At 37.4% G+C, this 25,206-nt stretch overlaps 2 protein-coding genes across 7 annotated transcripts in view; one reads left to right on the top strand and one right to left on the bottom strand.

Annotated features, from left to right (window-relative positions):
* The window catches only part of Snap25 (Synaptosomal-associated protein 25kDa), a 42,510-nt gene extending 25,492 nt beyond the window's left edge, over positions 1-17,018 (top strand). For 3 of the 6 annotated variants that reach the window (XM_011631642.3, XM_011631639.3, XM_011631640.3), the window contains exons 5-7: positions 5,448-5,565; positions 6,140-6,413; positions 12,846-17,018. In XM_011631642.3, coding sequence (XP_011629944.1) covers positions 5,448-5,565; positions 6,140-6,413; positions 12,846-12,908 — 455 coding nt within the window. In that variant the 3' untranslated portion in view covers positions 12,909-17,018. The other 3 variants (XM_089071146.1, XM_089071147.1, XM_011631641.3) reach the window with 3 other exon arrangements.
* On the bottom strand, positions 16,392-24,284 carry RpA-70 (replication protein A 70). Its single transcript, XM_011631628.3, has 12 exons — positions 24,110-24,284; positions 23,587-23,634; positions 22,710-22,921; positions 22,465-22,628; positions 22,177-22,264; positions 21,860-22,022; positions 21,567-21,771; positions 21,147-21,259; positions 20,668-21,069; positions 20,219-20,302; positions 19,945-20,139; positions 16,392-19,787 (listed from the first exon to the last, which is right to left on the bottom strand). The coding sequence occupies exons 1-12, from the start codon at positions 24,137-24,139 to the stop codon at positions 19,668-19,670; spliced, it is 1,824 nt and encodes a 607-aa protein (XP_011629930.2). The 5' UTR covers positions 24,140-24,284; the 3' UTR covers positions 16,392-19,667.
* Between the last annotated feature and the right edge of the window lie 922 nt (positions 24,285-25,206).

Here is a 25,206-nt window from a genome sequence, read left to right as displayed (position 1 = left end):
TCTTCCCCTTTCATCGTTCCCTTCCGGGTTCCTCTTTCATGCTTATCATTATTAACCCCCATCTTTGCCACATGCCGGCATTCGCCGGTGACTGTCGAGCGTCACGTCATCATCCGCCTTTGTCCATCTAATCTTCCTGATAATAAATTAATTAGCTGAGGCGAAACTCGTCGTCCGCGCCCTCTCGCCGCTCCGACATTATCATCTCTGTCTCTTTCTCCATCATTGTCTTTCTCTCTTACGTCTCTCCTAAGCCTGATTTTTCTCCGCGTCTGGCATTGGCGAATATCGCGGTTGAACTTTTTTTTTTTTCATTGGAAGAAATGGGGGGAGGGGGGGTAGGGTGGGATTCGCGGAGCGAGGCGAGGGAGCGTCCCGACGGCGATTAATTATTCCTCAATGTTTAACACGCCGCCTGATTGCCTGTCGGTTGCCTGTTTAGAGCCACGAGGTCGGAATGAAAAGCCTCGTAATGCTGGACGAGCAAGGCGGTAAGCCCCTTCAACTGTAGCCTCCAACACAAACAAAATTAGAACCGAGAGTTTTGCGCGAGAGGAATGAGAAAGCTCGAGTGAAACGTTAAACGCCCGAAAAGAGACTCGGGCGTGCGCGACACTGGAAGCGACAGAAACGACGATGTGTAGAAAAATATCCAACATTTTTACAGCGTGCATTATAACCCGATGTCACGGATTGCGCGCCACGGATAAGAATAGTATTACTCGCTATTCGCCGATCGCGTCTTGCCTCGTCAGTGAAAATCTTGCATAAACGGATTTTACTTCAGTATCTGAAAAAAAAAAAAAAAAAAATCAAATGAGTTCCTCCAGCTTTGTATGCACTGTGATTGTACTGTGATTGTATGCACGCGTGATTATTTATTGTTGAAAAAAACGCTTTGGGCCGGATTTTTGTGACGGAGGAGATGGAGAATACTCTTCTTATCCGCCGTGCGATTAAAATACGCGGCGATATCTCGCGAGCGCGGGTAATTGCGGGAGCGAGCGATAAACTGTCTCGCGCGTGGTGTTGCTAATAGACGGAAATATCGTTTTCCTGTGCACGCAATCATTCTCTCTTTCTCTCTCTCTCTCTCTCTCTTTCTCTCTCTTTCCGCCCCCTCACACATCTGTTCATGACCGTCGCTCTGAATATTGCCGCGTATTTTCGTGTCCTGCATACAAGATCACCCCAGGAAAGGAAACCGGTAGCAGGACTCCGATTCCGAGGCAGTTTAAAGTCGATTTCTCGTATTCTGAAAATTCGAAAAGCTTGAAAATTTCCCGTTCTAAATTCGTCGAGAAGCGATATTTTGTCATTCGTTATCTCTCCTTGCCATCCATCTCTAACTTCTCGACTCTCGTCGACGCCCGTGAATCACGAGCAAATATGCTCCTGTCTCTCATTTGGAGATTATTTCTTTTCCTCACGCGATTATCCATGAAACCATCGCGAATCTAATGATTTAAATCAGGGGTGGCCAACCCATTAATGGCACGCCAAGGGATTCCTAGTGATACATCTAAAAAAAATATGTTTTGTTAAAAAAAAATTAAGAAAAAAAATGAAAATAAAAGAAATCGTTTTTTAATACAAGAAAAGAAAGCATAAGTAAAATTGCGGCTCTCTTTTTGTTTAATTTTGCAGCGGAGTGACACATCAAAAATATCGAATATCCATAACGACACGCTCATTAAAAAGGTTGGCCACTGTTGATTTATAGACCTGGATGTTGAAATAAAATCAGGAAAAATCGGACACGAATCTGCCGACGATACAATGGGGCCTCGTTACTCGCGTATCCCCTTTTGCTGGGGGAATAATGACAACACTCACGCGTGCATCATCGAGACACTGCTGTTCTACTTAACAATCAGGGGTGTAGTCGGTATCTTCGGGCCAGAAAAAAAAAAAAGAAAACACTTCGGCAATATCTCTGTGAAATGAGCACTTAAAAAAAATTAATTTTTCTGGTTGTCGCCCCTGGTTTTGTTTTATCGCTACGCCCCTGTTATCACAATGATATATACTGTATGTATTCTATGTAGTAGTGTTGTATATTATTCAGCAGCGCACTCAGACCATCGTTATACCGTTCACTTACATTTCGCCCTCACCGCTCAGGCGCGGCGGTGCTCTTCGTTTTTCTTTTCTTTTTTTCGGCTAACTCTGACTTCCTCGCGCGCTTCTTTGGTTCTTTTCCGCCCTTCTTTCCCTTCTCTCTTCGGCTTTTTTCGCAATTGCTGTCTGCGTATACTACTTTCTCTTCTACACTGCGTACTATTAATACTGTCATTACGATACTTACTTTCCTCCTTCGTGTCTCTCCCCCTCGCCCTTCTTCCGGTCTCCATAATTATGTCCTTATGTTTCTTCCTTCCGCATCTCCAAGATTTTTGTTCGAGTTCCCTCGGGGTTCGTACGCGTCGCACGATTCTTGGATCGTTGTAATCATCATTACGTTAAAGTGGCACACTTGTATTTATAAATTTTTGTTTGTTTTATTAATGTTGGCTCTGACTGGTATTTTACATTTTTGGTACTTATAAAATAAAATAAGTTTACTTTGAGAAGCGAATCAAAAAGACGAATGTATATAAAACGTAATTGAAAAAAGGAAAATATATTGAAATATAAATTAAAATGGAAAATCGATTAATTTGAGAACAATTTTTCTAAATAATATTAAAAGAGAGATGCGGATATTAATTATATCTACTTTATAGAAAAAAGCTTTTATAAAGCATAATATAATTTATAAATTTTAATTTGAATAATCACAAAAAGGTCAAGTGATTTTGCTAATTAATTTAAAAATTTTTTGATGCTAATAAAATATCTTTTAATATCATATTGAATTTTTCCCTAGATATTCAATCAGATGAATTATCTAATTAAATTAATTAAGGAAATAAAATAGTTGAATAAATAATTAAATAAATTTGATAATTGAAATCATTTATTAGTCATACGGGACCTACGTATAGAATCAACCGTGATTGCTGTTAATATCCTGATTGCGGCTGATTTATTATGGTAGTGAAGGATTTTACGCGATCTTGAATAAGAATCGTACGACGCAAAGGTACGAACCTTTACAAGAAACAGAGGAAGACAGAACAAGCGGACAACAGACGTGATCGAGATTTCACGACACGCGTGTCACTGCATCCGCGTCGCATCCCTCGGACAGTCAACACGGATTACGTGTGTAATCGTAATTTTACACACATCACACGACGCATTTCGCGGTCCTTCATCTTCGCGATTTCCCTCCGCCGTTGAGATAAAGGCCGGAGCAGCACGGTAAGACGCAAAGCGAACAGCCGCGAATCCGACCTCCGCTTTTTAGCCGAAAGCGTGTGCCGTCACCGGTCAAATCGGACACCCGCTATAATCCGTGTTACAACAATATCGCTTACACATACTGTTAGAGAATGAGTATACTCCTAGGCGCGTCTATAGAGCTGTCTTTTAGACAAACTCGTGTCCACTGTATACTATAGTTAAACTCGTGGACACTGCAGGGTGTCTCGAAACTCCTTTTTAATCACTTACTAATTACTTGCATTTATCCGGCAATCTCTCAGTCTTTTAAAACTGACAAATTAACGACGGATATCCTTATTGGTTTAGTTTATAGTAATGATCTCAATTTATTAAAATGCACAAATTTTGCCTCTTAAATATATCCACGAAAATGATGAGGGAAAGACTTCCTCGCATTTACCCGAGATGCAAATTGCAGCCTCAGAGCATTGCACCAGAAAATTTATCTGCAACAGCGAGTGTCATTAACATCCAAAGTAGGATGTTGTAGATTTTATTCGTAGTTAGACGAGAGTACTTTCGGGACACCCTGTACACTTACCTGAATTCCACCAAGTGAGGAACCAACTCACCGCACATATCCTTTAAGCACAAAACAGAGCAACTCGCCCGATGCAGGAACGTCGAGCAAGGAAACTCTTCGCTTAACTGCAATTCGCGCTTTCGTTGCACTGCACTTTGTGCAAAGTCCGGGGGCTCTATCGAGCGGATGTTTTCCCTTTCAGAAACAAACCCTACCCCTGTCATTTGGCACTCGAGAAACATTGCACTTTTCGTTGTCTTTTATTCCAAGAGTAGAGAAAAAATGTAAGGTCAATATATTTTGTAGAATATTATTAAAAAAAAAGACGATATTTAATTCACGAAGTAATCCAAATCACATCGTTAATAGTAAGAAACTCTCATTTTTTCATATACTAAAAAATACGTCTATTGGTTCAATAAAGTATACCTTGTTGATTTTATGTTTTTCTTTATTTTCTATAATTACAAAATTTAACGAGCATCTCGCGGAGTAATGTAAAATGAAGTAGATGATTATTTCAATCTCTCTATTCTTATACCTAATATATTTGGCTACATTGTTATGCGAGATTCCAAATAAATGATATCTCATTCATGCACCATGAAGATAATAGATTCTTCGACTCCCGCTCGATCGAACTTCCGAATGTTAAAATACCAAATCGAACGCAGACGCTTGAATGGAGAAGGAAAAGGGTACCTGCGTTCCTGTGAATGAAAAACAAACCGAAAAAAGGTTAATGAAGAATAATTAAATTTGCAAACGTTTATCAAATTTTTACGCAGATCATCTCATTCTCATTTCTCGTTGAGTCAGTTTTGTAATTTGGTGGGCGAACATCGTTGCGAAAACGAGACGTGGGACGTGACGAACGAAAATTTGGAAGATTAAAAGGGTGCCTTTTTCCTTCGGGCGAGGGTCCTGATGGATCGTCTTTTTAAATCTCTCGAGGAGATTAAATTAGATAGCAAAAGAGGATTGGGCAATGTATCCGCGCTTTCGTTTGCCCCTTTAGCCGATGGCCGCTTGAACACATTAGGATGTTATGTAACAAAGATTTCCCCCAAGTTCTGAGCTGCTTAAAGCTGTACGTGTCGAGTTTTAACTCTTGGCGGCGACTATCGTTTTATGTATAATTACTTTGAATATCTATATGCATTATTTATTCCAATGGAAGAATACATGATATATGAATTAATTCTAAAATTGACATAAAAGTGAATTGGAACAATTAAAATTAAATCTGAAGAAATCACTAATTATGAAAATATTAAATATAAGAAAATCGAGATTGACATAAGACGAGCGTAAGGTCGAAATTTGCACCGCAAAGGGCTAAAGCTTTTGTTTTTCTTATTTTACAGCGGCTTAATTATATCACGTAGAATACTTTTTGCTAATAGGGAATGTCGTAGACATTCCTCCTCTAGATCGAATTTAGTTTAGTTCGCTTTTGTAGAGCGTTCGCTATGGCTTCTAATTAGAGGTAACGATTTCTCTCGCGTGGTTGCCCTTTCCCCTTCGAGTCTCCGCGAGCGAGAATTATTTTATTGCCGACCAACTAATATTGCATTCTTGTACAACAAAACAGAGCAACTGGACCGAATTGAGGAGGGCATGGACCAAATTAATGCCGACATGAAAGAAGCGGAGAAGAACCTTACCGGAATGGAAAAGTGCTGCGGCCTTTGTGTCCTTCCTTGTAACAAGTACGATATAATTATTTTAGCATCTCCTGTCTCATTTCCTTTTGCATTGTCGCTTCTCTTCCTTTACAAAAAATTTTAAAAAATGCCCCGCATATTTTACCACCTTGTTAACTTTACTTATTAATAAGCCGTGCGATGAGATCACACGTGTGCTAAAAGATAAATTTAACGCGGCTTTCATATTTAAGAGATTAATTTAAAAGATGGAGACAGAGTAAAATTAAAGGTATATTGATTATGAAATATTAAGAATTATACTTAGTGGACCATAATTAACTTGGAAAATAGGAATACATCCTGAACTTTATATTGGAATTGAATAATGAGAAAATCATATAGTGCAATTTTTTTCGTAGCAAACAACAGACTGTTTACCTATGTAGAATCGATTGCAAAATGCAAATTATAATTGGCAACAGAAAAGCGGCAAAAATTGGTAAAATTAAAAATTAATTGAGTTATGTAAATGATATTTCAAAGCCGGCTTTCAAATCGATATTGTCTATTAGTCGTATTAAACTTTTCCTTGAAATAACTTAATCGCGTCGCTCGCGCGACAATCTTGCGCGTGCAGAGGCGCCAGCTTTAAGGAAGATGAGGGCACGTGGAAGGGTAACGACGACGGCAAGGTCGTAAACAATCAACCGCAGCGGGTGATGGACGACCGCAACGGTCTCGGGCCACAGGGCGGCTACATCGCTAAGATTACAAATGACGCGCGCGAAGTGGAAATGGAAGAAAACATGGGCCAAGTGAACACGATGATCGGCAACCTGAGGAACATGGCGATCGATATGGGCAGCGAGCTTGAGAATCAGAATCGGCAAATCGACAGGATCAACCGCAAGGTAAGTCCGAGGCGAAGTAATGGCGAGTGAATGCGCAGCACCGGCGTCCAAACGTTGCACCGCAATCGTCGGCCGATTTGGCATGGCTCTAAAAACCCGGACAGCTCTAAAAACCACGTCCGCGTCCGTCGCACTCGTCGACATACCTACCGCGAGCCTTGGTTGGCAGAGCATTCTGGAAAAACCATCAATCTCAAAAAGGAACGAAAATAAATTACAAGCGCTATAATGGCATAAATGTTCAAAAAACATTCTCAGAGACGTCTATAAATGTTTGAATATCTGTGAGACATCTCTAAGATAGCTTTTGAACATTAGTGCTGTGTGAGAAAAAGTTTAGAGTTTTTTTACGTTCGCTGAACTCTTGCTCTTAATTTTCAATCTTAACTTTTAATCTTAATTAACTTAATTAATTGAATTAGCAAATTATTCGAAACAAGGCTCGAAAGATATTTGCAAGGTAGATTAAAGGACAAAAAGTTTGCTTGATGGAACAAAACTATTAATCGATGCAAAAAGTTTATCGTGCATCTTTTTGACTTGTTCAGTTTGATAGATTGATGAGACATTATTCAAGATGCTTTATGTAAATTTTGTCAAGGTATAGTAGAGCTATCATGTGAGACTTTAATTCGGTACATCTAAAGTATCAAGCGATAGTCTTCAAAGCGTAATCCAGTATGTCGACGAGATTACTGAATACACAACTCCAATACACACCTGCGAAGAGCGTTATTATTATTATTATTACAATGCAGCGAACATTGAACAAATGGAATTATCCTGAGAAATTATAATTAAAGTAATTCGAATAAGAAACTGAAAGTCCGAATTTTAAAGATTTGAAAAGGCAAATAAAAATTTAAAAATTCTAATATTTGGAAATTATTATTAAACATTTTTATTGCTTGAAAAGCATTCTAAATTTCTGATTACCAATTTAGTTTCCAAATCTTATGATTAAAATTCTTAAAATTCTTAAATCTATAATTCTATCAATTAGATTTCTTAATTATATCTTAAAATGGATTTTCGACGATAGAAAAAAATTTATCTATACATATGTGTGTGTGTGTGTAAGGCTTGATTTGATATTTAATTTTTAATTGCTTGAATTGGAAATGTGTACATGTTTTTACGTGTACAGAATGTAAATTTAATTAATGGTAATTAATGTTATTGAAAGATGATTGATGCGAGGTCACTATTTGCATGTGTGTACTGGGCTACTATAGGATGAGTTGACATATGTCTCGATATAGGTATACGCGAATTTCAATGTCACAATGCACAGGCTCAGAGCGATGCACATCACGTTCGTCGTCGCTTTCGCTTTCTTATATGTCTCTTCCCTTTTTCTCCTTCCTTCCTTCCTTTATCCGTTCTCCTCTTCCTATTCTTACATGTCACATGATCCCAATCCGGACAGGTGTTCGGACGACCGTCATCGCCTTCCGCATTCTCTCCCTCCAAAGATAAAATATTCAAAGAGCAATGCAATACGCACTAAATTTATCTTCCGAAAGCAATTTTTCCACTTTCGATAAGAAACTTTAATCCTAAACGATGTACACGATGTAAATATTTTAAATATTACAGCTATTAATAACAAATTTTAAAGGGCATGGGAGATATTTAAGATATTTAGTATAGCTTTTAAAGAATCTTTTCTCTCTGATTAAATTGTATTTGATTATATTATATCGAACTTTACTTATTAAAAAAATGCAAATTAAACAATGAATTTATAAAGTTCTTATAATTGACGAAACAGACCGCGCCCTTTACGATTAAAGTTTCAACGAGATCGATTTCCGACTTGTAAAAAAATGATTATAAAAACGGGATTCCAATAAACGTTGTATCGCGGTTGTACAGATTGCATGCTTATGCATGTATATCGTATGATTTTAACCCCGATCCCTCCCTCCTCTTCCTCCATCATATCCTTGTTCCACTTGCTAAAATTTTCCGAGCACCGGGCGCTACTTTTCAATCGTCCTTTCAGCACAGCCTGCCTTCTGTGTTTGTTCTTGTATGAAATTACTGCACCACCCACGCGTCTGATCACGCTTCAGATTTATCTCTCTTTCTCTTTCTATTTTTTCTTCTATCTTTTCTCTCACGAAACTCTTACTGGGGATCATGGTACTTTCTAGTCAAAATAACGATACATATTAAAAAAAAAAAAAAAATTCATAAAGTTCTTTGTGAATGCTCAAACAAAATGTAGCGAATACTTATCTAATTATTTTAAAGACGCGATTTTTCTTTTTTCTTTTTTTTTTTTTCTTTTTTTTTTTATAAAACATCTAAGAGTCTTAGATCGATGTCGCATCTAGATTTTTACCATAATCCCTTATAATAGATCCTAGACAAAAGAATAGAATTTTCTGACTATAGAACGATCCTCGAACAATCAATACGTACTTCACACGTAACGATACTTTAATAATTATCTGTCATTACTTATTGCAACGCTGCTATTGAACTTGATCGATCTCTCTTGTCATATAACTCCCATATTTACCTTGTAATATTTGCATTAATCCGAATTAACCACGAATCAATAGTCGATATTCGAATATCAACATTTCCTCTCGAACCTGTTTATTAAGACTAAATTTATCAATCATCAATAGTTATTTTTTTTTATTCCCTCTTCTACACATTTTTTTTTTCTTATTAATTCGTTTCGTGCTGTTTTTGCGTTATTTTCCATTCAGGCCACGTGTATTATTGAAAATCCACGCATTTATTATATAAGCGCGAAATGTATATTTTAAAATAAATTTGAAATTGAAATTATGTCATCAAAATAAAGAGGCAACTGTGCAAAACAATACAAATAAGTTTATTAAAATAATTCATAATCAAAACAAAATACGCGGAATATCGTGGAACAAAACATCTAGAATACATAAATATATCGAAAGGTGTAAAATAAATCAGTTTGACATGTGAAGTACAAAAACAAAATATTAAAAAATTAAAACAAATAAAATGTAATATATACAACAGCAACTAAAATAAAATGAGAAAAACACTTTTGCTGAAATAAAAATTTAGTCAAATATATATTGGTTCAAATTGGTTTCTAGAATGTAATCAATTTTTATATTATGTTTAAGTTACATATCTAACAAAATTATTTTCAGATCTATATTTGACCAAAATTTTACGCTTCAATAAAAGCTCTTTCTATGCATCACTAATGTGATAATTACTCTACATATGATAATTGTTGTGTCAATCGATAATATGAAATATTTTATGATAATTTATCTGTTAATTCTCAAAATATGAAACAAAATAGAAGACCTGAATGGAATGTTCAGCGTGAGATAGCATGTTCATCCAAACATCTCAGCTCTTTATTATCTTTTTTTTTTATTGTCGAGATTAATCTTTCTTACACCTTTCCTAAGATAATATCGATACAGACGACGGGAACGTTGATCGTTTGAGGATCTTTGATCGTATTAAAGGCCATACAATTTGAAATGTAAATTCCAAAAATTCCAAAGCAAAGTGTGCCGAGGACACATATTTCCATCCCTTGCGTATAATTCACCGTGATAATCGAGCAATCGCGAAAATTCTTGATACGAAGGGAAATAATTATGGTCTTTAATAGGGCGTCAGCGTGGTGGTGTACAATCTCAAATAATCCGCGATTAATTAATTTAAGGATTTGATAAATCCAGGGATAAAACAGGATAAAACGAGAAGGTAAAACAAACGGGAGATATCAACCGGAGTTTGAATTTTTTACGATTGTCATTTAAATCGGGATTCAATTGATTCCTTCTAAACGTAACACGTCACACAATATATATGCAATATATATATATATATATATATATAGAGTATTAGTTATTGATCGTACCGCTATACAGTGGCCGGCTGACGATTTTTCACGAACAAGTACGGGCTTACGGTTCCGATTGAGCGAAGTGTAAAGAGGGTGATCGGAAGGACGGGGAAGAAGGAGGGGGGGGGGGAGAGTTCAACCTCGTGGGAAAGCCACGAGAGATTGTGCACCACTCGCCGATGAACTTAAGCCACATAACCACACATCCACAACCACACATCTCTGTGATCGAAACCCGAACTGATAATCCGCAGGGCGAGTCGAACGAAACGAGGATAGCCGTGGCGAATCAACGTGCGCACGCCCTGCTCAAGTAAAATGCGTCTTCTCTCTGTCTCCACGTATCCGCCTCCTCCGAGCTCCAAGTTGCATATCAAAGAGACGCCGTCTCGAACAAAAAAAAAAAAAAAAAAAAAGAGAGAGAGAAGGAAATTACATACGCGCATATTTATACATTATTGAGAGGCACACGATCTCCGGGGCTGGGATTATTCGGGGCGCGAGTTAGGCGGTGAACGTTTGTGAAGCGCAAATTAAAATCCACGCGCTTAGGTATCAGGTATCAAATTATTTCGGATGGTTGATTTCTTTGAATAGATTTAGTGCATGGCGGTATTGTACACATTGAACACATTACGCGCGATTTGCCGCGAGAATTACGACACACACGTACATCCGAACGTAAATATTTAATTGTTCAAAATCACCAGGAAGCATAGTATCGCGGTTTGAACGTAACAATTTAGCCATCGTTGGGGTATCCGATTATTCGAATATTCCCAGCTCTGGGAGCGACCCCCGCCCGTCCCCTCCCCCGTCCCCCTTTTGCTGTTTTCTCGTCGTCGCCCGGACACCAACCCGCGTGTTGTCACCAACCCGATCCGCTAGCGACCTGTGCAACAACGGAAAATTACCATCACCAAATAACTACCATTTCTACTATTTCTATCAGCACTACCAAGCTTTCCGACGATGTACGACGATATATGGTGAACAAAACCGCTTGATAGCCGCGGTACACGAAAGAGCTTCTCGCTGGGAATGGCCGATTTAATATTTATATTGCCGGATCGTGTGAGGAATATGATCTGAGCTGTAAAAGAGATGCACGCTGTAAAATAAATGTGTACCCGAAGCTTGCGCCTCTTGAAACTCGTAAATTCGTGCGAAAAATCATCTCCGCGATCGTTCGCAAATCAAGAAATCCGGCGTCTCGATTTCGTTTATTTCGGCCGAGGAAAAAATCGACTCCAGATTCGTTAAAAATCCATCTAAGCTAAGAGATCGAGCGGTACACCCTGAATTTCCTCAAACGTGCCAGACGTGGCTGACAAGTATGACAAGTCGAGGAACGATCGGTGTCCCCGCCTGTTAATTACAGATGCTTAACTGGAATCTGGAGCGGATCTGTTATCACGAATATTTTATCTGAAAATTTTTATCCGGACAAATCGGAGGCGCGATGTACCGCGGCTACCGCGAGCGGCAGAGCATCGCACTGGGATGTGTCATCGCTCCCTGTACACACGTTATTACAAGGCCTCTCCCCCCCCCCCCGCTCCCCCATCACACGTGCTGTTATTTTCGTTGTGATTGTGTCACGAACAAGGCCGTCGATCGTCGGTCGTCGTCGTCGACGGTAATGGCAGTGGCGACGACGGCGGCGGCGGCAACGGAATGCCTCTCGTTGATCCCTTTGAACCCTGTGTCGAGACCACACCGTTTCTCGACCGCTTTCACCCCGAAGCGCACCGGGGTCGATCGGACGATTAACACGCTTGACACGTCGTGGATCACGAAAGAGCAGCATGCGAATTTCATCCTCCCGATGGATGAAGCGCAAGGCCTCATCTTGTCGATACGACTGTATCGACAGACTATCACGACGTACGCGAGGACCTGAAGAACAAGCCTCGGGATTCTTGGGGAAAATTTCCACGCGAAGAAGAGAGAGAAATCTTGTCTCGTCGCGACGAGAGTATTTATTTCTTAAATAAATTATCGGTAAATTTTTTTATCTTCGAAAATTCATAGCTGAAACGAGAATCTACCTCCGGCGAACGTCATTGCTGTCGCAGTGAAAGTCGTCGTCTTTTCGATTCGAGACAAAGCGAGGCAAAGATCAATTTGTCATTACAGCAGTTCACGATCCGCGAGTTCAGCGAAACTTTCGCCATAAACTTTATCTTAACGAGCCTTTTCGCTCGGCCGCGGAATAAATTTCTGACGGGGGGAAATTCGCTGCGACAGCGCGGAAATATTTCGAGGAACGTCAATTTGATATCCGCGCGATCGATAGTCGTTTCTTCCCACGCCACGAAAAACGCGTCGGCATTACGACCGGCGGGGGATTCCTCCCCCGAGAATCTCACAGAGAGCTTTTCTCACAAGGTCCTCAGGAAGTCACATTTTCCGCGATGTTGGAAAAAAAAAGAAAAAGAAAAGCGGTTTTCCGATCCCCGGCCTCGATCCGCAGCCATCGATGATCGGCCCTCGATGTCCGCAGCTCGCGCATACGACATTGCGTTCTTGTTTTTTTCTTGTTCTCTGACACGCAGGGCGAATCGAACGAGACGAGGATACAGGTGGCCAACGAGCGAGCCCATCAGCTACTCAAGTAAGCGGCCACCGCCATACTCTCTGTCGACCATCCGCACCCCGTCGGCCGCCACGAGCATCACTACCATCACCCTCCACCTACCACTACCACCAACAACAACAACAACAACAACAACAGCAACACAACAAAAGAACAACATCGACACCAATAACAAATTACCAGCCAATTACACTCGATTACAGTCCACTCGATCGTTTGCTCGCAGTCGCTATCGCGTTTCGTCCGTTCGCGAAACGTGTCTTCGTTCGTTTTCACCGATATCGAGTTGGTATTTCGGTATTTTTTCACGAGCTCGGTGCGTCGGAAATAATTAATACAAATACGTAACCTTAAACGTAAGACTCTAAACCGAGTGGATTCTGTAAAATATAATTTTCTTCAGAATTTTATGTTTTTTTTTTCCCCCTTTTTTTTTCATTCAAGTAAATCGCGCGCGCTCGCATGACTAACTATGTGTTTAAAAGTCGTACGCGAAGCGACTTTTTGATGGTCTCTCCTAAATCGTTGCATGAAATTATACTGCATTTCGTGAACGACGGCAGCTGAAAGAACCGACGTGAAAGATAAATACAAAGAGATAAATGCTGAATTTGTTGTACTGTTGTGAATATTTGTTACATGTCCTTTGTATTATATAATTTCGAGATTCGTTTCCTTAACTTTCGTAAGTTTAATACATGCTGGAGCATCGCGCGTCACAGATTCGGAGATTGAGTGAAATTCGATTTTGTGAAATTCGAAATATATATCCCGATTCCTGATTTAGCGTCGAAGGCATCCGATCTAATTTTCCATCGAGTCTCAACTTCGTTAGTCCACTCTCTGCGATCGTAAATTCGATTTAATCTCCGAGATCTCCGGGCTCTCTTCTTGTTTTTACAATGGCAATAATTCACCGATGAGAAACTTCGAAGATTCGAACGCGAACGCTTCGAGGCGTCACACTATCGACGCGGCTAATCGATCGTCGAAGACCTGGAGTAAAAATGGATCCTTTAAGATTAACGAAGCAGTTTCATTGTACCGATCACAACGAAGAAGCTGATGGCATCTTGTTTTTTTCCTAGCGTGGCAAAAGCGTCGAGTTATCGCGTAGCTTAAAAACGGAACTGAAATCCAATCTCCGGTTCGAGAACGAGCAGCTTCGTTCTCTTCGCCGGCAGAGTTTAGCACGTTGAACGCTGTTGGAAACTAAATAAAAAAATAATCTATATATATATATATATACATATATATTATACATATATCTCTCGATAGTCACACACATGTACACATATACATACCGGGGAGATTAAATGCACGAACAATTGCAGCGATTAATTCAGTTCTATCGGTTATGGCCGGCTCTAGTCAGAGTCGGGGCGGGACTGCATTGGCGGAAACGAAGATACACAAAGATTAAAAAAGGAAAAACGAAGACCGAACAAGATAATAGTACAAAAATTACTACACTTATCTTCCGTTAGAAAAGACAAGATTCGAGTACAAGCTTTATTTATTTCTCTTATCGTATATTACCGCTCTTCGCGATTACCGACTCACGCTTGAGGAGATCATATTCGATACCGTGTCAGCGATACTGTCTGCAAGCGAAAGAAGCGACACACTAATCTCCCTCTCCCTCGAGTCTCCCCCGACGTACCGGAGGAGCCTCCGTTATTTCCTTCCGAATCGAAGGATCGGTTACATTCGGAATTCCCGAGCTCAGTCTCGAATAATTTTCACGAGCGTTTCACGAGTTCTGCCGGAATAATAAAAACGGATAGATCGCGGTAACACTTGGAGGAGGAAGGGAGTGGAATCGCGAGAGCGAAGGACGAGGGAGCAGGACGAGGTGGAGGAAGAGGAAGGGACATGAAGAAGAAGAAGAAGAAGAAGAAAAAGAAGAGGAGGACTTACTAGTATAGCGAGATAACTGAAGCAACGAAGAGAACGCGTTCAGCCAACACGATTATTAGGCGTCAGCTGAAGCTGTAGATAGGGCGAGGTCTTCTTTCGTCGTTTAAAAAAAAAAAAGCTCGACTCGCACACTCGACAACGTAGAACGTAGGTGTTATTTCCCCTTGCCCATTGTCCAGTCCAGCTCACCCGCCCCGTCCCCTAATTCTCCCCTTTTGCGCCAATCGCGCCGAGATCACAGTAAGGTTTAACTCCAAAGAAAGATACATTGTACATTACTGTATTTACACGAGGATGACGTACCTACCTTGTTAAATCGTACGATGAGGAGAGGAGGTCTTGGTAGAGAAGCCTGTCGCGGCTCGAGAGTCGATTGCCCGTCGGTGATCCTGGACAACCATCGTGATTCTGGTGTGTCCTTACCTTACTGGAATAAGGCGGCTGGTTCTTACGTAGCGAATTTTTTATCGGTGATATTTCAAGAGGTCGTACCCCTGAATTTATTGGTAATTTTGTAAGACTTTTTTTTTTTTTTTAAGATTTCATGTCCACCGAAATTTGTCAGAAATTACAAGGTCTGGTACACGAACAGAAAAAAAAAATAATTGTGCCAAAATTCTGTTGAAAAATGAACGAGTCAGGAATTCCAATTGAAGTTATTAGAATTCAGTTTAAACAGACGAGACGTCTGGTTAGCTTAAGCAGAAATCTGATAAGCCCATTTGGAATTTCCGATTAATTTTTAAATAAGAATTTTGATACAACCAGCTAAACTATTTTTTTCCGTGTAGCTTGTTGAAATCCTCACATCTATCGCGACTTATTGCCCTTTCTAGTGCGCTGTACTTTTTAAGATTTCGAGAAAACGGACCGATTCACTGCTCGAGATGTGAGAGATGAAGAAATGACAATTGACACCTCAGGTTCTCCGAGTGTTACGGAAGAGAGGGTGAAATGGCCAACGGGCGGCGATCTCGAGCGGCGCGGCCAGTAAGGATCGAGCACAAATAATTGCGTAGCCTTTTCGATTTCGCTTATCCTTTGCTTTCTCTCGGAGAGGGAAGAGAAACGCTCTTCGGACGCTCCGGCATACGAACGTGCTATAAGAAGAGTGAAAGGGTTCGTGCGAATTTGAGAATGAGAGAAAGAGAGAGAGAGAGAAAGAACGACAAATAAAAAATGTGTGAGAGTGAGAGAGAGAGAGATTGTGTTACGACGCGAGATTATTAGGCCTATAGTGATCACTTAGGTCGAGAAAAAGTTTGAATAATTATAAATAGACGCATGATGTGTACACATAAGTTGTTCCACTTCTGTCGTTAGTTACTGTTCTTTAGTGACGGATCTCCATGATGGATTCCTGAGGCAATTCCACCTCAACGGAAATGAATTTGAATCATCGATAACTTTCGAAAGATTTACGAATGTCGAAGATGTCGAAAGTCGGAAAGTTGCCGAGAGCAACAAAAATCCTTCGTTGGGGAGAAAATTAATTCCGGAATCAGTCGAGAAGTCTAACGTTAAAAAGAAAAAAAATAACGCGATAGAAGCGGAACGGCCGGTGTGCATACGTCATTTATTTGCATAAATATATATATATATATATATATATATATATATATATATATATAATATATTTATGCATATGTATACATATAGCCGTGTAGGGAACGAACGTGGTGAGCCCTTTCTTAAATAGTTTCCAAATAGATAAGAGTCGAGAGCTGCAAAAGAAGGCTATTTCAAACGAGCGAGAGAGTGGAAAGAATCTTTATTACATATTATATATATATATATAAATAAAGACGAGCAACTAGATATAAATATACGTATATATAAATATAATACGGGATCGAGCAATATTGTACTTGTTAATTCATCGTTACTGTTTATCACCGCCTATTGCGAGATACTATACGTACTTATTTTACATCCCTTTTATCTCTCCTCCTCCCCTGCCCCCGTGATCCCACTTTATCTCGACGGTTAAGTCATATCGAAAATATGCAGATCTATGTAAAACTCAATGCGTACATTTTAAACACCTATTCACACACAAATGTACACAAATAATGTATAGACAGGCAATTAGATAGATAGATCAGTAGAGACACGACGATTAAAGAAAAAGCTAACAGAGCGACGAGGATGAGAACAAAAAGTGCGTGTGTGCGTGAGAGAGAGAGAGAGAGAGAGAGAGAGAGAGAGAGAGTCAGAGAGAAAAAGAGAGAGCGAAAGAAGGATCTTGCGCGACAAGAGAACTAACTGGAATAACGACGCGAGGAATGAAATCCGATGAAAACCAGAATTTAAGATTAAAGCCATCTGCTATCTGTAGAAACGGAATGTCCCGGGGCTGTCGAATCTGCTTGCCCTAGAACTAAGAATAAGATAAAGAGAAGGAGTCGTTTGCCTTAAATACAATTGCTTAAAGCGATTAGTATTTGAGATCGTTTAGTATCGACCTTTCGATGAATTTGGTCCCAAGGACGCGGATGTAAAATATACTTTAATTACCGGAATTATCCCTAGGCTTTGATTTCTAGGCATAATTCCGAAGGATCGAGTTTCAAATAATTTGTCGATCGATTAATCGTTTTCACTTCGGAATATTTGGGACATATTCGTCCGCTTCGAAATACACGCGCGTCGGATGAAGATTAACGGGTCGACGATAACGCGGATGACGATTCTGAAATCCGGGACGGGGCCTTCGTGACTGAGGGAACATCCGACAGATCCGGAGGCATTCGAATATGGAAACAATTCCACATCTTCTCCTAAGTGACAATTACGTACCTTGACATATTAGCTAATCACATCGAGAGATTAACGTAAACGGAGATCGAAAAAGCTCCAGCGGAACTGCCGGCAATGTGATACGCGGCCTCAATCCGCGACTAGAAGCGTAAAACTTTCGGGGATCGATGCGATGGCACGAGGATTAAATCTTTCAATTTTCCTCATCGATCGGCTCTAGAATCAAAGTTTCAATATTATCCTTTTGTCGATCAAATACAATTAAATTCTTCCCAATATTTGTCATCGACACAACATTGACGTTTTTACCAATACAGATTAACAGATTTTATCATTAGGCTTAGCTTATTCTCTACTCTTTATTCTTCTTTAGTTCTAAAAATTGAAAAAAAAGTAAAGAATGAACTAAGCCGAGATTAAAATTAATTTACATTGGTGAAAATGGAAATGGATTTGAAAAAGGCAGAAAAGCTTGCAACTTTGATCAAAGACTATTTCTTCTCTTTGATTTTTGATCTTGTAAAAGCTTGTAGATCTTCATAAAATCATAATTGATATAAAGTTAATTTCGCGATCGAATCGTCAGGACTCGTTCCACCGATCGACTCCTACTTCAGAAACGCGCATGGAGATGCGAGCCATTTCCTCGTGTATTTATCGCGAAATATCGAGTGCGAGAGACAAATGTACAAGGGACCACCGTGCAGACGTGCAAGGTATCATGGAAGCGCAATCTTCGAGGCACTCGAGTAATTCGTACAGTAGAACAGCAACGGATATAAAAACTGGCGAAGACGAGAATGAGGATCGCGGCGTATGAGAAACGTATTTGTAAATTGTAAAGTTATTGGTTTAAGCAGGGAAAAAAGACGGGACACGAGACCAGCTTCTCTCTTTTTAGTACCGATTATAATGTCGCTAGATGTATTTACGATACCGTCGTATAAAAGAGAAAAAAAGAAGTTTTACTCCTCGGCAGTACCATTGTAACAAATGCCTGTGTATTTTACTTCTTGGCAAATAATAAATCATCAAGTATTGTATTTCCTTGTTGCTGTCTGTTGTTCCTTCAGGCTTAATTTCCCTTAGGATTCATCGTTTGAATTAAAAAAGTTTGAAAATTCAATACCATCAATGACTTGCAGAGAACTCCAAGAAGTTAGAAACTCAATCGTGCTATCAAAGATAAATCAGCTATATCTTGCATCCGCAACAAGCTATTGATAAGGATCCGTATTGCGTAATGATCTTATCGTACTCGACTTCGAACACGTATCAGAACGTAGCAATGCATTCATGACGCAACAAAAATGATTAAATGCACTTTATAGATTAAAATCTAGATAGATATTATTGTGTACAGAATAATTAAAAGTTGTAAACAACTTGTACAACTTACTGTGTACACCTTACTAACTTACTAACTTTGTCTCTGATCTCAATCTCTATATGTTATAAAAAAACCAATTATAAAGAAATAGAAAATGAATTAGACATGTGAACATTGATATGTATCAGTAATATTGATAAAGCATCATAAACAATAAACAATTAAATGATTTGGAGTAAAATAATATAAATTCTGTTAAAAATATTACTTTCAGGAAATGTATGATTTAAAAAATTAATAGTATGTTTTACCAAAAAAAAAAAAAGATTACTTGTACCTATCACTTAAGTTTTTACATGAAAGTATATTAGAAACTAACTTATTTTCATATTTATTATTTTAATATGCTGAAATACTTAATTATTTTCATTTCAATATTGAAGCAATACGACACATAAAAAACTGTAAGTTTTATATATAAGTAAAATAAGTTTTATATTTCTTCTGCATTTAAATAGTAATTAAGAATTGTAATCTTTATTTGTATATATATAATTATAATATATTTACTATAATAATATATTTACGGATATATGAACATATAAAGTACTTAAGACAAGCAATATTTATTTAAATGCAGTATGCATTTTTTTGTGTGTATAAATTTTTCATTATAAGAAACGATTGAAACAAAACGAGCTTAAAGAAAATATAGAAACTAAATCATACATAATACCCTAATTATCGCATACGAAATATATCAACTCTTATCTAATTATCCAATTTTTCGATGTGAACTAGCTTGGAGACCTTGTCAATCAAGTATACCAGGTAATTTCTGTAATTAAGCGGCGCGACTGATGTACATTGGAATTTTAGCCTCATTTCATCCTGAAAAATATAGAAGTACTGTATGTAAATAATAAAAAAATTAGGTTACAATATAAAATTTATATAAGGTAATAATAAAAAGACTACTGGGAAAATTGGAAAAAAGAAATACAAAAAAATCTTATTAATAAAAATAATAAAATTTACATTGTATTACCTGGAAAACTTCTGTTCTTGCCCTCAAAGTGAATGTGAATCTCTTAAAGCTCGCCTCTCCAAATTTCTGCATGTAGGCATCGTTATCAGTTTCTTTCAATTCTCCCAATTCTTGCGCTGATGCCCCCAATATCTTCTCGGCTTCCTCATTGAAGGCAGTTATCCAGCGACTGCCTGTCGCGTCTGCTATATTCATCTGAGAATCATTATTACAATAAATCGAACAAACAGATACTTACTTTAGATAATAAGTAAGTTGTACAGACAATACATACAGATAGCAGCAAACGGTACATAAAATTCGGGTAATCCTTATTACATTTTTCACATCGAAATATACCAGTGGACTGATCGATCAACTGAAATTGAATATGTTAATTATGTTAATTATAGCGTGAGAGAGCAATCGTAGCACAGTAGACAGCGCACTGATCTACTGTGCCAGAGGTCCGATTCTCGGCAGAGCCGGGAATAATAAATATTTATATATATAAATATTTTATATATGCTCGTGTCCTCTCGGCAGGCAATGGCAAACCACCGAGAACTTTGTCATATTTCTCTCTATCAAAAATTTGCCGTTCAGAATCAGCGTTAAACTGTAGGTCCCATACACCTGTGTATAATTGTCGTGCGCAACACAGATATATGAAGGAGAGATCACCACGCTCGAACATGAGCAATAGGATAGCAGAGGGAATAATGGTATACAAGAATTACTCACTTTCTTCTTGCAACTTTCTACAGGACACGCTTTATAGATAGAATTCTCTACGCGGACCAAGTTAATGGTCGCCACCACTGAAAACAAATCTGGAGAACCCATTTTCTCTCCCAATCGGGCTTCGGCTATCTCTTGGAACGTGTACAATGGCGCGTTGGAATCACCACTTCCACCTGCTCTAGACAATGATTTAACAGTCTCCGAATGGCCACCTGCAGTATACCATCTGATAAGCCTATGTGCTTCAGGAATATCAGGATCTTTTTCAATCACAGATGAATTTATAAGAGATAAATTCTTTCCGCCATTGAATTCGCCAATGCGTGCTCCTTTAATTGCGACAACCGGATTGTTAGAACCATCAAAGTCTTCAGCCTGCTTTCCCCATAATGTAACACACACCTATTGTACAAAAAAAATTCTTTCATTTATTCATAATAGCAAAATATTAAATTACAAGATATTAATGAATTACTTACCATCGTACCGCTGTCATCGACGATGTTAAGATCCCTCTTCACGAGATCTTGACCAGTAGTTCGCCTCGTGAGATGTACAATATCGCTGACGCTCGATACGACGCCTAAGACATCTATTAAAAATTAGGTAATTATTCTAAATTATTATATCCGTAATCGAATCATTCATCGAGTAATTCATATCAAACTCATTTTTTGTGTAACTTAAGATTTATTACCATCTATTTTAAATCTTTAATATAATTATCAATTCGAATTTAGATAATTTTAAAAATAAAATTTAACCAAAAGCGACATATTAAAATAAATGTTAATAGAAATAGATTTTAATCAAAAAATTGTTAATAATACACAAAATGATAAAATTTTTCGAACAAATGTAAAACTAATGTTCAAGATTCAATATGAGTATTGCAATACCTATTATGTCATTTTTCTCCTTGTTTTCTATTTGATTTATGGAAACAAAGTTGAACTGCAGTGTCGGGATATCGTCACTGTTTTCAAAGCATGGTATGATCTCTGTTTCATTGGTCATCGTCATCTCGTAATCATTTTTCAGTGTATTGAATTGCTTGTTCGCCGCCTTCAGTGCACATTTTGAGATGTAGTATATATTTTTAGGCTGCGTAAGTAAAATGCTCAATAATTTAATCCTTCGTAGAAAAAATAATTCATATATCTGATTAATAGATCAATTGCGTGAGACATACCTCTATCATGTCATAAAACTTATCACACATGTCTCTGAATGCAGTACATCGAATTTCACCGCTTTCGTCAATTAGGTCCATACTGAAAAGTTTGCCTTCTCCGCGAGAATTGCTCCATGTTCTGATCCCAGATTTACTCGTCACACGAGCCTTGATTACCCATCTAAAGGTATACTGTTGTTATCTTCTTTTTGTATTTTGATATCATCCATAAATACAATATATATTACAATATATATTTATATCTATTATATCTATTATATTACAACAAATATATCTATTATATTACAACAAATACACTTTATGTACAATCGAACCTGTTTTGGTAAGGACTTAATGCCGCGATTGGCGTCGTGGATATATCAGAAGAAGCTTGATGTGAAGTACCATTTCTAACTGAACCATCTATTGTAAGCAAAAAAAGATTTTATATTTCGATAAATATGGATTAATAATAAAAATATACAAGACAGGTTTATTCGATCAAGATCAAATCTTGGTATGACTATATAATTATTTTAATTTATATTTATATAAATTCAATAAGTTTTTCTGTCACAAACAACGGATTAATTAATAATTTATTTTAATTACGATGTACTCACTAGTTTGATAACGCGTAGATGTAGTTGTAGATACAGATGTAGATGTAGAGGAGGATGACTCAGCCTCCGTTACAGTCGAGTCTATATTAGTTGGATTGCCTAACTTACAGCCGACTTCGTTGCCAGAAACTATGACCTCAAGGCCCAGGATCAATATCAAACGTCTGTTAGAACGCGAAATATGCTTGATACTTGAATTATTTCATATATTTTTTTGAACATAATATAACGAAGATAAATAATACTTTTCTTTGCCACCATTGTTCACTGCAGTCAAGTGATAGTTTAATATCTCGCAGATCGCAAACTCGGTTAAAATATTTTCTTCAATGAGGTTATTCAATTGAGTCGCCAACATAGTGAACGAGTTTAATCTCTGCCCATCAGACAACAGTAATCTATATCGATCTGTACTGGAACCATCCTTACTAACAGTTTTCGGTAGTTTTTTGAAACCCTATAAGATCATACATATTTATATAAAATTTCATTCTCCAAAAATAGAAGATTATCTGTAATTGTCCAGAAATTGTCAGAAATCAGAATGATTATGCAAACTCATAAGATTTAAACTATCAAGATAATTCTAATGCAAAATACACTTTAGGAACATTTAAATCAGTAATGTAGGATTTTAAGAATTTTATCCATTTCTCACTTCATAACTGTCCATTTGTAACATATAATGATCAATATCATGAAACTGAGATCATTAGAAGATTATAACATGTATCATTTTGTTTAAGAGTATATTATTACTATTGTTACATAAGATATTGTTATTTTTTTCTTACAACTGTTTTCTATTGTTATTTTTTATCTCACTAACTTTGTTCTTGATCTCAATCTCTAATATAAAAAAAAATCAATTATATAGAAAAAGGAAATAAATTACACATATGAATATATTGATATGCATAACATTCATATTAATAACATTGATATCAAAACTACAAATCTTAGATAGTACTTATTTAAATTTATAATTAGTAAAAGCAATAGATCGTGGCATAATTCTGTTAGCTGGATATTATTCTATAAAAAAAGAATGTGATCTTCAAATAACACAACATTGCAAAATCTTTAGGTTAGATTTTTCCAAATTCATCCTATCGTACTCACCAATACTTGGAGAATCGGTTTTTGAACATCTACGCCCCGCATGATTTGCTAAAACAATCAATTGATAAATAAATATCTTCTGCACTAGAGATTAAACATAACAATATAAGTTACAACAATATTGCCTAATAAATAAAAATGGATTATAATAGATTGAAATTTTCAGAAGTACACATTCGTCAACATTGAAAATGAATCTATTTCAATGCCCAGTATCTTTGTATTCGTTTATATATATAATATTTTCACACACATACGGAAAACTCTTTTTGTATTCTATTGAATTAAATTGGATTGAAAAACTACATTTCCTATTCCAAATTTTAAAATGAACAGTATTCATGATCTATTTTTTTAAACAGAATTTATTTCTGAACTGAAAGGCCTAAAAATGTGCTTCATTCAATTCCTATAAATACAAAGGTAAAAGGCATTAAAATGGATTCATATCAACGTTCACAAGTGCGTACTTCTGAAAATTTTAATCCATTTTCGTTTACTAGATGACAATTTAACAACTTACCTCCAACGCTCCTTCTGTCAAATCGTACATGATTTTAGTTTGTTATCAATACTATCGGACAAATATTAATCAAGCTGTTATCCAAGAAAATCAGACGTTTTGCAAAAAATTTCCTTCTAGATCGATTCCTCCGTTATCTCGCTGTTTCCCGCCGAATAGTTGACATCGGCATCAATAGCGTTCCCCAAGCGATTGTTTTTTGTTTTTAAGGTTCATTCACAATGGAAGAAAACTAAATTCATTTATCGTACGATATATTTTTTGAATATGTAATTGATTAGTCCCGGTCTACAATAGGTGATTTAAGCCTTAAGCTCTAAGAAATAGATGAATCAGAGTCGAAAAATAGGAGACTAATCGATTATGATCAATTTCTTATGGTTTAAGGCTTAAATCACCTATTGTAGACCGGGACTTACAAGATGAGAATTTGGAAAATCTCTAAAAACATCACTTTAGTACAGCCAACCATATGTCGAGATTATTTTATATTGTGTTCCAAAATTTACTAAATCGTGCCACAAAGCTTTAAGATATTTGGTTTAGTGTCGGTCCACAATAGGTGATTTAAGCTTTAAGAAGTAAGAAATTGACCAATTATAATCGAATATGAAAAGAATATGAAAAGAATAATCGACTATGATTGGTCAATTTCTTACGACTTAAAGATTAAATACTTATTGTGGACCGACACTTATGGAGATCATAAGTCCTGGTCTACAATAGGTAATTTAAGCCTTAAGAAATAAAAAATTGACCAATCAGGGTGACACTCGTTTGATCACATCCCAATTGACCACTAGCCACTCACAGGAGTTGGCGCCTAGAATTTTTCCACTGTTCAAATGGTTGTGAATGGCTAGTGGTCAATCGGGACGTGGTCACCCGAATCACCTATTGTAGATTTAAGGAACTTAAAGAAAAATAAAAGATTAAACTGACATTATCAAAAATTCCGCTATAAATGCGATCAATGTTTCATTATAAATTGATAAATATTTTTATCAATAAAAACAAAGAATTTTATCAATAATTAGCCAATCGAAACATAAATCCGTCCGCATGTAAATCCGCTCGGATGACACATGCTTCGCCGG

Source organism: Pogonomyrmex barbatus, unplaced genomic scaffold, assembly GCF_055798465.1.
Source record: "Pogonomyrmex barbatus isolate J1 unplaced genomic scaffold, ASM5579846v1 scaffold11, whole genome shotgun sequence".
NCBI lineage: Eukaryota > Metazoa > Arthropoda > Insecta > Hymenoptera > Formicidae > Pogonomyrmex > Pogonomyrmex barbatus.
This window is presented reverse-complemented; position numbering and strand designations above follow the sequence as displayed.